Raw genomic sequence first — 13875 nt, 5'->3', positions numbered from 1 at the left:
ACGATCAGCTCCTTGGTCTTACTGACGTTGAGAGAGAGCTTGTTGTTCCGAACCCACATTGTCCAGTCACAGACCACCTCCCTGTAGGCTGTCTCATCGTCGCCGGTAATCAGGCCTACCACCGCCGTGTCACCGCCAAACTTGGTGTTGTGCGTGGATGAACAGGGAGTACAGGAGGGGACAAAGCACACACACCCCTGTGGGGCCCCAGTGTTGATGGTCAGCATGGCGGAGGTGATGTTGCCTACCTACACCACCTGAGGTCGGCCTGTCAGGAAGTCCAGGATCCAGTTTTAGAGGGAGGTGTTCAGTCCCAGGGTTCTAAGCTTGGTGACAAGCTTTGAGGGCACAATGGTGTTGAACGCTGAGCTGTAGTCAATGAACAGTATTCTCACATAGGTATTCCTCTTATCTAGGTGGGTGAGGGCAGTGTGGAGTGCAATAGATATTGCTTTGTCTTTGGGGGTGGAGCCCCACTTTTTCTTATCCTGCTTATACGGAATTTACTATTACTTAAACTATGTATTTCTTTGTTTTAAATTTTCTTATTTTGAGTGGCAGCCTATGTTTTGTAAACGTGTAAATGTATAATGATCAACAGATTAATATTGCACTGAACATGTTGAAACATGATTACCTGCCAACGCTAATCTCCATTTTCTGTTCATGCGTTCACACCCATTCACTGTGGTGAACGATTGTCAACTCTCAAATTACAAGCCCCTCAACTCTCCAATAACACGAAACGACAACTTTTTGACAGCGAATGGTAGCAAAGAGGATTCAACAGGGTTGCTTTAATAGTGACAACGTTGAGTTTTGGCCTGTTCCTAATAAATCATTCCTGATCAGGATTGTATTCATTAGAGACCAAACGAAAGAAACCGGACTGAAACGGTAGGACTACCTGGGCTCATAACAAATGCAAAAAAAAAAAAACATTGCAAAGTCTTTTCCATTGCGTGCCCTAATGAACATGACCCAGTCATTGCGATTGTATTAATTGCGATTTCATCAATGTATTTTCCCCCCTGCTGGTGTAATAACCTGCATAGGCTACAATTATGTTAACAAACCACCTTCTCTCCTCTCCTTCAGGGCCCATTGTAAAACAGCAGCAATCATACAAGTTATGACCCAATGATCTTTATTAAAAGAACGAAATGCTAGAAAAACAAAAACAATTAAATAGATGATCCTTAGAGTGTCTATTACAAAGCGTATAACCCAGGGCTCAGACTCCTCCTTTCTAGGAAACTTCTAAATGTAGGGACACAAGAGTCTAGTGTTGACCAGAGCCCTATGGGCCCGATCAAATGTAGTGCACTACATAGGGACTAAAGGTACCATTAGGGGATGAAATACCCTGTATAGCAGTTCCAGATCTGGGACTAGACTATTTGTATAGTATTTAGGGGCAATTTACCTACTCCCAAGTTTACGTACTCCCACTGTGGGGAATGCACTTGGGATGCAGACAATGCAATCTGATGTCTGGTAAGGGGCTATTTCTACCTCCAGTGACTTGGTTGTTATTCCAGAAGGAGGGAGTCAGGTGTCAGAGGGGATGGAGTCAGAGAGGATCATGGGAGATCCTAGCTGTAGTTCCTGCTGTAGCGATTCCAGGTCAGCCGGAGTCATGCGGTGCACCTCCAGCCAATCAGAGAGCAGGGAGGCCGAGAGGGGGCCTGAGTCATTGTAACTGATGGAGGAGAAAAGAGAGTAAGGGTTTGATAAACGTTCCCTTGCTGGTGCTAATTATCTTTTTGACTGACAGTACACCAACTCCAAATGTATGTATGGTATAACATTTGCATCTACAGTGGTTTCTGGGGTATTCTTGTTTAAACTGTGTTTAACATAAGCAAATGAATTATGTTTTCATAGCGCACTGATACACAAATGTGTTAGACTTGTTAGGGTACCTGTAAATACACAGTCAAATCTATACCCTTTTACACAATAGTGCCGACCTGAAACTGTACTATGCTGGCTGATCATTTATTTTCAGTCTTTCGCAGCACTGTTCCAGGAATGATGGTGTAGGTGTAAAGCTTGACTCACCTGTCTCTGAGGTCTGCGTGCTGGAGGTCAGTGAGGGACTGGTTGAAGAGGTCATCCAGGTCAAATCCCACTCCGTACCCTGCCCCACTGCCCTTAGGGGTGACAGAGAACACCGGAGGCAGCACATCTTCCACCTGAGAGAGGCAACGAGACATTAAAACCTGGCATCACCAACATCTATGTTGTTGATGTAAAGAATATTTGTTGGTCTGTGGTGTGTAATGAGGAGCAACCAGATGCTACACTTGACACTTATGAAATTGCTTATTCCAGTTTCTAATAAGCATGCACTGTAAAACTTAAATCCCTGTGGATTGATGAGGAATTGAAAACTTGTATGGTTGAAAGGGATGAGGCAAAAGGAATGGCAAATAGGTCTGGCTGCACAACCGATTGGCAAACGTACTGTAAATTGAGAAATCATGTGACTAAACTGAATAAAAAGAAGAAACTACACTATGAAACAAAGAATGATGGTAAAAATCTTCGGAGCTCCTTAAATTAAATTTGACAAAAAGGCAAAGGTTCCATCATTCAGTGAATCAGATGGCTCACCGATATTGCCAATAACTTTTTTTTTTTAAATTCCATTGGCAAGATTAGCAAACTTAGATATGACATGCCAGCAACAAACGCTGACACTAAACATCCAAGTATAACTGATAAAATTATGAAAGACAAGCGTCGTAATTTTGAATTCCGTAAAGTGAGTGTGGAAAAAGTGAAAAAATTGTCTATCAACAATGACAAGCCACCGGGGTCTGACAACTTGGATAGAAAATTACTGAGGATAATAGCTGACAATATTGCCACTCCTATTTGCCACATCTTCAATCTAAGCCTATTTGAAAGTGTGTGCCCTCAGGCCTGGAGGGAAGCAAAAGTAATTATGCTACCCAAGAATAGTAAAGCCCCCTTTACTGGCAAAAATAGCCGACCAATCAGCCTGTTACCAACCCTTAGTAAACCTTTGGAAAAATGTGTGTTTGACCAGATACAATGCTATTTTACTGTAAACAAATTGAGAAGACTTTCAGCACACTTATAGGGAAGGACATTCAACAAGCACGGCACTTACACAAATGACTGACAATTGGCTCAGAGCAATGTATGATAAAAAGATTGTAGGAGCTGTTTTGTTAGACTTCAGTGTAGCTTTTGACATTGTCCATCATAGTCTGCTGATGTAAAAACTTGTTTTATGGCTTTACACCCCCTGCTATATTGTGGATAAAGAGTTACTTGTCTAACAGAACACAGAGGGTGTTCTTTAATGGAAGCCTCTCCAACATAATCCAGGTAGAATCAGGAATTCCCCAGGGCAGCTGTCTAGGCCCCTTACTTTTTTCAATCTTTACTAATGACATGCCACTGGCCTTGAGTAAAGCCAGTGTGTCTATGTATGCGGATGACTCAACACTATACACATCAGCTACTACAGCGAGTGAAATCACTGCAACACTTAAGAGCTACAGTTAGTTTCAGAATGGGTGGCAAGGAATAAGTTAGTCCTAAATATTCCTAAAACTAAAAGCATTGTATTTGGAACAAAACACCCACTAAACCCTAAACCTCAACTAAATCTTGTAATAAATAATGTGGAAATTGAGCAAGTTGAGGTCACTAAACTGCTTGGAGTAACCCTGGATTGTAAACGGTCATGGTCAAACCATGTTGATACAACAGTAGCTAAGAAGTCTGTCCATAATAAAGCGCTACTCTGCCTTTTTAACAACACTATCAACAAGGCAGGTCCTACAGGCTAGTTGTCACACCTGGACTACTGTTTAGTTGTGTGGTAAGGTGCCACAAAGAGGTACCTCGGAAAAGTACAATTGGCTCAGAACAGGGCAGCATGGCTGGCCCCTTAAATGTACACAGAGCCAACAACATGGAAAATGATACTTTTCAACATCAAAATGATACTTTTAACTATGTTTTCTAGCTATACAGCGTTTACAATTCCATTGTTTACAAAGTGAGGTAAAAACAGTTTATAATTTGGGGTTTTGATAGGGTTTGACAATTTAACTCATAAGGCATTAAAAAGGTATATTCTTTGTATTGTTAATACCTTTAACCCATGCTAAGTCCCACCCAGTTGACTTTCAGTATTTTGCTATCACTATTTTGTCCAAAGTCCGCCCTCTAGCTTAGTGGTTTAGTTAATCTACTTTTATAACCCCCCCCCCTAAACAAATGTTGGGCCCACCAGACAAAATATGGCCAATATTCTGATTAGAATAAAATATGAAAAATACATAACTACAATACTGCTAAGAAAATATATAACAGGGGGAGGGGGGGTCTAGGAGAGGGTGAGATTAGGAAGAAAGGAAGGTCAGAGACCCTCCACTCAGACCCACCTGTGACTTTGAGAGCTGCAGTGTGACCGTGTGGATGTCAGGGGCCACAGTGTGCCCCGGCTGTCCGGTGTCTGTGAACCCTAAGCTGGGCTGAGGAAGGGACGGGGCCCCTAAGGCCCCGCAGAGAGGGCTCTGCGTGTGGGACCCGGGCTTCTCTCTCAGAGCCGAGCACAGCTTCTCCATGGGCCCGGCCCCACTAGTGACTGAGTTAGGGTGAGAGTTGATGTTGTTCTGACCACCCCCTGTTCTCATGTTGCCATTGGTTTCGCTCGATGGTAGTGCTGGGGCTTTCGTCAAGAAAGTCCCCACGGGGTGCGGCTGAGGCTGAGGGAAGCTTGTCTGGCAGGCTTGGGGTGATCTGTTAAGGGGTAGCTGCTGTTGCTGGGAAGTCCCGGCCCCTACCTGCTGCCCGGCCCAATTCCCCAGACAGTTGAAGATCCTTGGCCCTTCATACTCACCCTGCGTCGGTTTTAGCGTGTTGTTTTTAGCTAAGCCACAGGAGGCTCCATCCACCATGTCCATCCCTCTACTCACAGCCACACGCCCCATCTCCTCTCCCTTTGTCTGGCCCAGAGAGAAAGGCAGTGAGCCCTGGGTATTTAGTGGCTGGAACATGCCTGACAGATTGGGCTCTATTTGGTGTACCGTCTGTTTGTGAGTCTGAATCTCCCCTGCTTCCTTATCCGATTTCGTGTGGTTTACAGCCATTGCCGCCTGGGTGTTTTCGCTCGATTTCCCACTGAGGTGGGAACTTACTTTGCAGCCCTTAGTTTTGGCTGCGTCGACATCGGGGTTCTGTGATTTGTCTGCACGGCTGTCCATCATCCTCTTCCAGCGTTCCAATAGGCTCTTGTCATTGTCGCTCAGGAGAACCCCACCCAATGAGTCCCCTTCTCTTCGCTCCTTCTCTTTCATCTTCCTCTCCCGCTCCTTAGCTCGCTCCTGCCTCCTCCGCCTCTTCTCCTCCCTTTCTCTTTGGCGCTCCTGGGCAGTGACGGGCCGCCGTAGCTCCGGAAGAGAGAGGGAGGAAGTTAGGGAGCATGTCAGACCTGCTCCACCTGTATCCATGCTCAGCGCTGTTGGACCTCCATCTGAAGAGAGAACACAAGAAATGTTCTCGTTAAAGGGTAGTGCAGACAATATATATATTTGTTTCCTTACATTGAAAGTAGTCAATGGACAAGGAGAGACTAATATAAAAGTCAATGTTCACCAGTTTCCATGTTTAAAATGCCCATACTGAACTATTCCTTTAAAATGTAACACAGTAAGACGCAAGCACGTCAGCCCTTTTTAAGAGGAGAGGAGACTTGGAAGTGTAGACTTGTACGATTTACCTCTGGCTTTGTTTCTGAGAGCCGACTTCCGCAAGGCCTCCTTGAGCGCTGCTTTGGTGTCCTCCGAAATGGCTCCATCTTTCCTGGTCCCTTCCCCTGCCCCCGCTGTTCCCCTCGCCCCCTTGGACAATGACTGAGTGAGGGACTGCGAAAGCGACTGAGCTTGGGCCTGGGAAAGCATGAGAGAAGGCACAGAGTTGGGCAGAGGGGCCATGGTGTTGTGTGCTAAAGTGGAGGACACGGAAGACGCAGTCTGACCCTGAGACATTGGCTGACTCTGGGTGACTTGGGTCAGAGGTCCCCCCTGGCTGGTGGGTACTAGCTCCTCCACCTTCGAGCTTTCCCTCAGAGCTTCAGATGGTGAGGTGCCCTGGGAAGAGACTGGCGTGATCAGGTCTATGATCTCAGGCTGCCCGCTGTCCGAGTTGGCGCTGGGCATGTCCACGTCCTGGCAACTCTCTGTCTGGGTCAGGGGAGGCAACGTGTGGGTCAGACGTTGGGATGGGGTCACCTCTAAAAGGGACGGGGCTTGTTTACTAAAGGACGGCAGCTGATTGGCAAAAGTTTGGCTCCCTCCTGTCGTTATATGATGCTGATTGGCTTGACTCTTTGACACTGGTTGCGGCTGCATCGGCGATACCGGTGTCGGTCGTGACATGGAAGCCAATGAGTTATTGGTCAGGTTGACGGTGGAGGTTTGAGCAGACCGTTGGTCACCACCACCACCCTGCCTCTGTAAGGGCCTGAATTGGATCCTCTGCCGGTTGTTCTGCTTCCGCCGGTGGAAGTCCTGGATCTCCACCAGGATGGCCTCTTTGATCTGCTCCCGGCTCATGGGCGCCTTGTCGAACTCAAAGTCGAAGGCGGGCACGCAGATGGGCTCATCGTCCTGGTCGTGGTACTTGGACAGGTAGGGGTGCTCCAGTGCCTGGCTCACATCAATCCGCTCGCGAGGATCGAAGCGCAGCATGGTGGCCAGCAGGTCCAGGGCAGCAGGCTCGGCCTGCGGGTACAACTTGGCCAAGGGCACAGGTGCGTGCGACGGCAGGCTCCGCACATACGAGCGCACCCGATCGGCCCCGATGGCCCCGATCACGCCCTCTGGTGGTGTGCCCAACACAGACAGGATAAGCTGCAGCTGGTGGACATAGTGCTTCCCGGGAAACAGCTGCTTGCGGCCCAGCATCTCGGCAAAGATGCAGCCCACGGACCACAGGTCGATGGCCAGGCTGTAGTGGTGCAGCGAGAGCATTAGTTCAGGGGCGCGGTACCAGCGCGTGGCCACGTACTCGGTCATGAAGGAGTGGGACTCCTCGGGATGTGAGCTAAGGCCCCGGGCCATGCCAAAGTCACCGATCTTCAGCTCGCAGTTCTCGTTGACCAGCAGGTTGGAGGGCTTGAGGTCACGGTGGATGACATTGGCTGAGTGCACGTACTTGAGACCGCGGAGGAGCTGGTACAGGAAGTAGCGTGTGTGCTCTGGAGTCAGCGGCTGCCGGGAGTGGATGATCTGGTGGAGATCACTCTCCATCAGGTCCAGAACCACATATCTGGAAGAGGAGAGACGAGGACAAAACAGAAAAGATGGAGAAATTTGTTGTATCTAGTCATTTGTAAGTTATGTTTTTTTCCCTCGACTTTACAACAACAAAAAAGTACTTTCAAATAAGGAGCATCCAGAAATCTAATTAGGAATAAGAGTTACTTACACAGACTTGAAGTGAGGGAGGCTAGGCTGGAGGATGTCTTTGATGGCGATAATGTTGTCATGTTTGAAATGCTTGAGAATCTTCAGCTCTCGTAATGTACGCTTAGCGTTTTGCACCACCTCAAAAGCATTGGGAATCTTCTTAATTGCCACTTGTTGACCTGTAGATAAGTTACCCAGATGAAAAAAATATACTGAACAAAAATAAAACGCAACAATTTCAAAGATTTTGTTACTGAGAAGGAAATTAGTCAATTTAAATAAATTCATTAGGCCCTAATCTATGGATTTCACATGACTGGGCAGGGGCACAGCCATGGGGGGGGCCTGAGAGGGCATAGACCCACCCACTTGGAGCAAGGTCCACCCACTGCGTAGCCAGGCACAGCCAATCAGAATGAGTTTTTCCCCACAAAATGACTTCAGACAGCATTGTGATGTAGGAATGGTCATTTTCTTGTCCCTAAAAACATAAATCAATAGGGGAGCTTTTCAAGCTGGGCACTGGGAGCGCTGCCTGGGGAAAGGACAGCAGGCTACACCCGTCATCTGCTAACTTGTTTTCATGACAGGACAACTCGCTGCAGTAGTAGGCCTACATACTATTTTATAAAGATTTTGCAAAATATCTTAAATAAACACATCCTCTGTAGGGTAATGCAAAGACAACGTATCAAATAAATTGCTGGGAAAAGTTTGGGAGGAGAGAGAGAGCGAGCGATGGTGTGATCACATTGGATGGTGATGTTCAATTGATACATTGTTGCACAGGACAGGCAGAGAGATAAGCACAGTGAACAATAAGATCCAAATGAGTTCACAACCATTCGAAAAATCACTTGGCATGCAACGATTAACTTTGACATGCTGATGTGCCGGCTAAACAGTGTTGTTACATTTAAATACACGTTTCTATAGTATTCTTCATTACATGTACATTTTAGTATTATTTGCATTTGCCACTATGACAATAAACTCACCATGAAGGCACTGAATGATCTGTAAACACATTATACAGCGAGCAGTAGAATGTGTTAAATGCTGTGATCATTTAGTTGATTGACAGGTGTATAACAATAAACACTCAACTATGTTTGCCATCGATTCATAGTTAATTGTTAGAATTATCGTACACAGGCCCTTAAAGGGACATTTACATTTTTAAACTTCATCTCCAGCACCACTTCAACATCAACATGTGAAAATGGCAAGTTTCTATGTTTTGTAGTAAAAATAATCGTGGAAGATAAGTGTTTCAGATGACATCATCCACGACATAATTATATATATATATATATACAATTTTTTTTAACTTTTATTAAACAAGGCAAGTCAGTTGAGAACAAATTATTATTTACAATGACGGCCTACACCATCCAAACCCGGACGATGCTGGGCCAATTGTGCGCTGCCCTATGGGACTCCTAATCACAGCCGGTTGTGATACAGCCTGGAATCAAACCAGGGTGTTTGTAGTGACGCCTCAAGCACTGAGATGCAGTGCCTTAGACCGCTGCGCCACTGGGGAGCCCATTATTGGTGTGGAGAATCGATACAGTTACATATTGGGATATTATTTTTCACGATATATCATATCGTTTTGACAAAATCGCAATATTATTTTTTAGCTAGTTTGCTGTACCTGCACCAAAACTACACTATTTTCCTTCATAGCTTGTTCTACTTATTTATAAGAGGGAGTCAATTTGTATTCATGAATTTTATTTCCATGACCGGTCAAAACTCATCTTATGGCTCTCTCTTGTCCCTCTGCAGCAGACATATGGTGTGTTACATTTGGAACATCGAATCGCAATAAAATCACAGTATCAAATCACAACACAAATGCAAATGCATAGTGATAATATCAATAAGTATCATGATAATATCGTATCATGAGCTTTCTGGCAATTCCCAACCCTAATAGAAACATGCTGTTTTCACCTATGTTGGTGTGGTGATGGAGATTATGAATATGAAGTACAAACATTTTGAAATGTCCCCTTAATTGATTATTTTAGATGGGTAATTTCAATCAAGAAACATGTTTTTTTTTTTGGTTTTTTTTTAAATGTATTGGGCTGGCAATATTTTAAGGTAGGCCTATAGGAAAAGTGGATGGGCCCAGGCCCCTAGGCCCAAGAACCCACAAGCCAATGGGAGAAGAGGATCCAAGGTTCTCCCTCCATTGGACCTGCTCCTACAACGAGTTTGCGAGGATTTGATACAACAGGGATGGAGCAAGCAAGGATATGACAACTAGTATTGTTTTCAGTCACAACCCAAAACTTCAAAGCAGCCTCTCACCATTGTCCCGCCTCCTGGCGGAGGACACGACGCCATAGGCCCCTGTGCCGATGGTCTCTATGATGTCATACTCCTCGCCAACCTCAAAATTCACATCCAGGGAGTGGGCTTTGAGCAAAGCCAAGTTCTTGGCTGCTGTGCTGGTGTCTGCCGTACTGCCTGTTTCGTTGCTTGGTTCCACGTGCAACCTCCCTACTTCATCATGATGGTTCTTGTGGTTGTTGTCCCTGCCATTGTTGATGACCATTGAACTCTGTGTTGCCATAGCCCCAGATTCAGCAGTTTCGCCTTTTCCCCCCTCCTTGGATGACATGATCCTAGAGGGAAGAGAAGAGGAAACGGAAGGGACATGATTAACCAGTCAGAAGCTACATCTATTTTTGAATCAGGCTGTGCAGCTGAGCTCCAACTCATTTCTTTACATTGAAAGCAGTTGATTCAAAGCTCATTTCATTTGATTAAAATCTCATTCCTCCGGCAGGTAGGCATATCAGTGTCCAGATATAGTGCCTTAGCAAAGGGATCTGAATACTTTACTTTTTCCACTTTGTTACATTACAGCCTTATTCTAAAATTGATCACCCCCCCCCACCACAATTTACACACAATACCCCATAATGACAAAGCAAAAACATTTTTATTTTTTTTATGTTTGCACTTAATTATTTTTTTTAAACAATGTAAATATCACATTTACATAAGTATTCAGATCCTGTACTCAGTACTTTGTTGAAACATCTCTGACAGTGATTACAGACTTGAGTATTCTTGGGTATGATGCTACAAGCTTGACACACCTATATTTGTGGAGTTTCTCTCATTCTTCTCTGCAGATCCTTTCAAGCTCTGTCAGGTTGGATGGGGAGCGTTGCAGCACAGCTATTTTCAGGTATCTCCAGAGATGTTTGATCGGGTACAAGTCCAGGCCACTCAAGGACATTCAGAGACTTGTCCCAAAGCCACTCCTGCGTTGTCTTGGCTGTGTGCTTAGGGTCGTTGTCCTGTTGGAAGGTGAACCTTTGCCCCAGTCTGAGGTCCTGAGCACTCTGGAGCAGGTTTTCATCAAAGATCTCTCTGTACTTTGCTCGGTTCATCTTTGCCTTGATCCTGACTGGTCTCCCAGTCCCTGCCGCTGAAAATCATCCCCACAGCATGATGCTGCCATTACCATGCTTTACCGTAGGGATGGTGACAGGTTTACTCCATACGTCTTGGTTTCATCAGACCAGAAACCATGTTTCTTATGGTCTGAGAGTCTTTAGGTGCATTTCCAAATCATGTCCAATCAATTGAATTTACCACAGGTGTACTCCAACCAAGTTGTAGAAACATCTCAAGGATCATCAACTGAAACAGGATGCACCTGAGCTCAATTTCGAGTCGCATAGCAAAGGGTCTGAATACTTATTTAAATAAGGTATTTCTGTTTTAGATTTGTAATAAATTTGCAAAAAGTATGTTTTTGCTTTGTCATTATGGGGTATTGTGTGTAGATTGCTGAGAAAATATAAATATTTAATCCATTTTAGAATAAGGTTTTAACTTAACAAAATGGGGAAAAAGTCAAGGGGTCTGAATACTTTCCAAAAGCACTTTTTCCTCATTGAGGAAACCAGTGGTCGTTAGAAAATTGAAATTGAAATCTCAATGCCATACAACTGCAATGACTGCAACATGGGTTGGAGGTTAAATAAAATATAACGTTTCTTTAAGCTATGTCTATATAATACCTGTGCAAGGAAAAGGCCTTGACTATCCTAATCAATAGCCCTATTCATAGGAGGTTGGTGGCACCTTAATTGGGGAGGACGGGCTCGTGGTAATGGCTGGAGTGGAATGATATCAAACACAAACACATGGTTTCCATGTGTCTGATGCCATTCCATTCGCTCTGTTCCCGGCCATTATTATGAGCCGTTCTCCTCTCAGCAGCCTCCTGTGGTATGGCATAGCCTAAAGCACATATTGAAAACTGCCGCATGAAAAAGAATAAGGCCTATGTTATATGAAATATTCGCAATATCTCTAACATTTGAAATTGCATAATCATATCAAAATAAGCAGATCTTTATTATGTTATAGATGAATCATTGGCTGATTAGTCAAATATCACACAATCAGCTCTGAGATATTATAGCCTAGTGGATTGCATTTTGGGGTAATCCAATAAATCATCTCATCACGAGATCAGCTGTTACAATAGGACTCTGATACCCACGTAATCCTTTTTATGCACGGACAATGAGGAACAGTGTACTCTCTTGCATGGGCGTATCGGTATTAGCCTACCTGCGTCTTCAGAAAAGAAAGCTAGCCCCACAACAATGGCCAACAAAACGACTGCTTCCATGAGTTGAGCTGAAGCCTTTATCAAATATGCCTGCCAAATGCCAATCCTGTTTTTAATGTTCACCTGAAAATAAACTACAATAGCAGTACGCTACATTGCATGGCAATTTGTTGTTATCGCGACTGTAAATACACTTCCTTGTAATCTTCCGTTTTCTTCTTCTTCTTTGGGATTTGGTTGGCGGATCGCATCCAAGTTTTAGGTGCGTAGACCGCCACCTACTGTACTGGAGTGTGAGGCCAGCCATGTTGTGCGGTCCAAACACCAAAAAAAAACACCCTATCCCCTCAGCCGTCAAATTAAGTGGACACTTCTGATGACGTATCATGACGTCTGACGAGTTTACACTTGCAGGGCGAGGGAGGAAGGAATGATTTTTAATTGGACCACCTGGGCGGGAAATTCGTCACTCGTTCATCCTGCGCAAATATGAGTGTATGTCTACTTATATTAAATATATCATTATTAATATACGCCTACTATATGATAACTAGCAAATTAATTAGCTAACTAATGTTAGCCTGCCTAGCTGGAACTTCTGAAGGAAAATGTTTTATTTCTACAATTTCCAAAAGATACCCAAACAAAAACATATTTACTTTTTACGAGACGCATTTATGCAGTCATGTACGTTAGTAGCACAATTTCTAACTTAATTGCATTCATTTTCACTTACACTTGTATGCTGACTTCTCTATAGATGTTGTTTTTAAGTTTTCACTGACTTTTCTTAGCGGATGAACAATCGCCACGAATTGAATTATGGGGAGTTTCAGGTCCCGGAGTGAACATAATTGTACACTCGCAAAGCCGACTAAAAACGAGGGCTGAGGGGCTTATGTTGTAAACTTCCCTTACTTGGCTAATCATTTGGATCACCCTCCAAGATGGCGACAGGGATTCCCCCAAGGGCATAAGGCGAGGGTAAGTAGACGAGGGTGTGTCTTTTAAGTGTTTGGACCGCAGCCATGGCCTACATACATAAAAGTATCTTCATTAGTCCTGTTCCTCTAAGAAAGTGAAATGTAGCCCTAGACACAACCACATAAACTCATTAAAAACTCACTACCCCATTCCAGTACTTTGACTCTATCTGCTCCTGCACCATGCCAATGGCCTGGGAGGGCGGGACACCATCACTCAACACCTCCTGTAAACTCTTCTGAAAACAAATCTTGTTTATCCAAATACATCTCTGCAGCTGCCACCACAACATCTATTTTCTGTGATTTACATTCCATTTCTGAGGTGCAGTTGATAACCATTGTTATGAACGCTAAGAAGATAAACTTATTGAAGCATAAATCACTCGTTGGCCTATCCCTCTGTGCAAGCACAAATCTACTACTCACTGGAATCCTCTCAGGATCGCTCACCCTTTACCCATACTACTCTACTCTCTTCACTGCCTCAGCATACGACACCCTCTGCACTACTCTGATTCTTGCCAGTTCAACCTGCCTCTCTCGCACCGAACACTTCCGATCCCTAGCAACATGGGCACCCCTACAGTTAACACACACAACTTTATCCACTGAAACCACACAATCCTCTGTCTCATGCCCTCCTGCACACTTCCCACATCTTGGAATCTCCTTCCTACACACTGCTGCAACATGACCATAAACGTGGCACCTGAAACACTGCAGTGGATTCGGCACAAAAGCTCTAACAGGATAACTGATACATCCTAACATGTCAGGTAGAGACTCTGACTCAAAAGGACTGATAGTGACTCCTCTG

General features: G+C 44.6%; 1 protein-coding gene across 2 annotated transcripts; it reads right to left on the bottom strand.

The window, feature by feature from the left end:
• Positions 1-1126: 1126 nt before the first annotated feature.
• Positions 1127-12361, bottom strand: mapk7 (mitogen-activated protein kinase 7). Of its 2 annotated transcripts, none has more exons than XM_014174339.2 (7): positions 12072-12361; positions 9783-10099; positions 7477-7636; positions 5768-7317; positions 4431-5521; positions 2065-2198; positions 1127-1702 (listed from the first exon to the last, which is right to left on the bottom strand). In XM_014174339.2, the coding sequence occupies exons 2-7, from the start codon at positions 10093-10095 to the stop codon at positions 1552-1554; spliced, it is 3399 nt and encodes a 1132-aa protein (XP_014029814.1). In that variant the 5' UTR covers positions 10096-10099; positions 12072-12361; the 3' UTR covers positions 1127-1551. The 2 variants fall into 2 exon arrangements, with proteins under 2 accessions (XP_014029814.1, XP_014029815.1); XM_014174340.2 differs by lacking the exon at positions 12072-12361 and adding an exon at positions 10580-10640.
• Positions 12362-13875: the final 1514 nt, after the last annotated feature.

Source organism: Salmo salar, chromosome ssa25 (assembly GCF_905237065.1).
Source record: "Salmo salar chromosome ssa25, Ssal_v3.1, whole genome shotgun sequence".
Taxonomy (NCBI): Eukaryota; Metazoa; Chordata; class Actinopteri; order Salmoniformes; family Salmonidae; genus Salmo; species Salmo salar.
The sequence above is the reverse complement of the archived record's forward strand: the minus strand, read 5'-3'. Positions and strand labels throughout refer to the sequence as shown.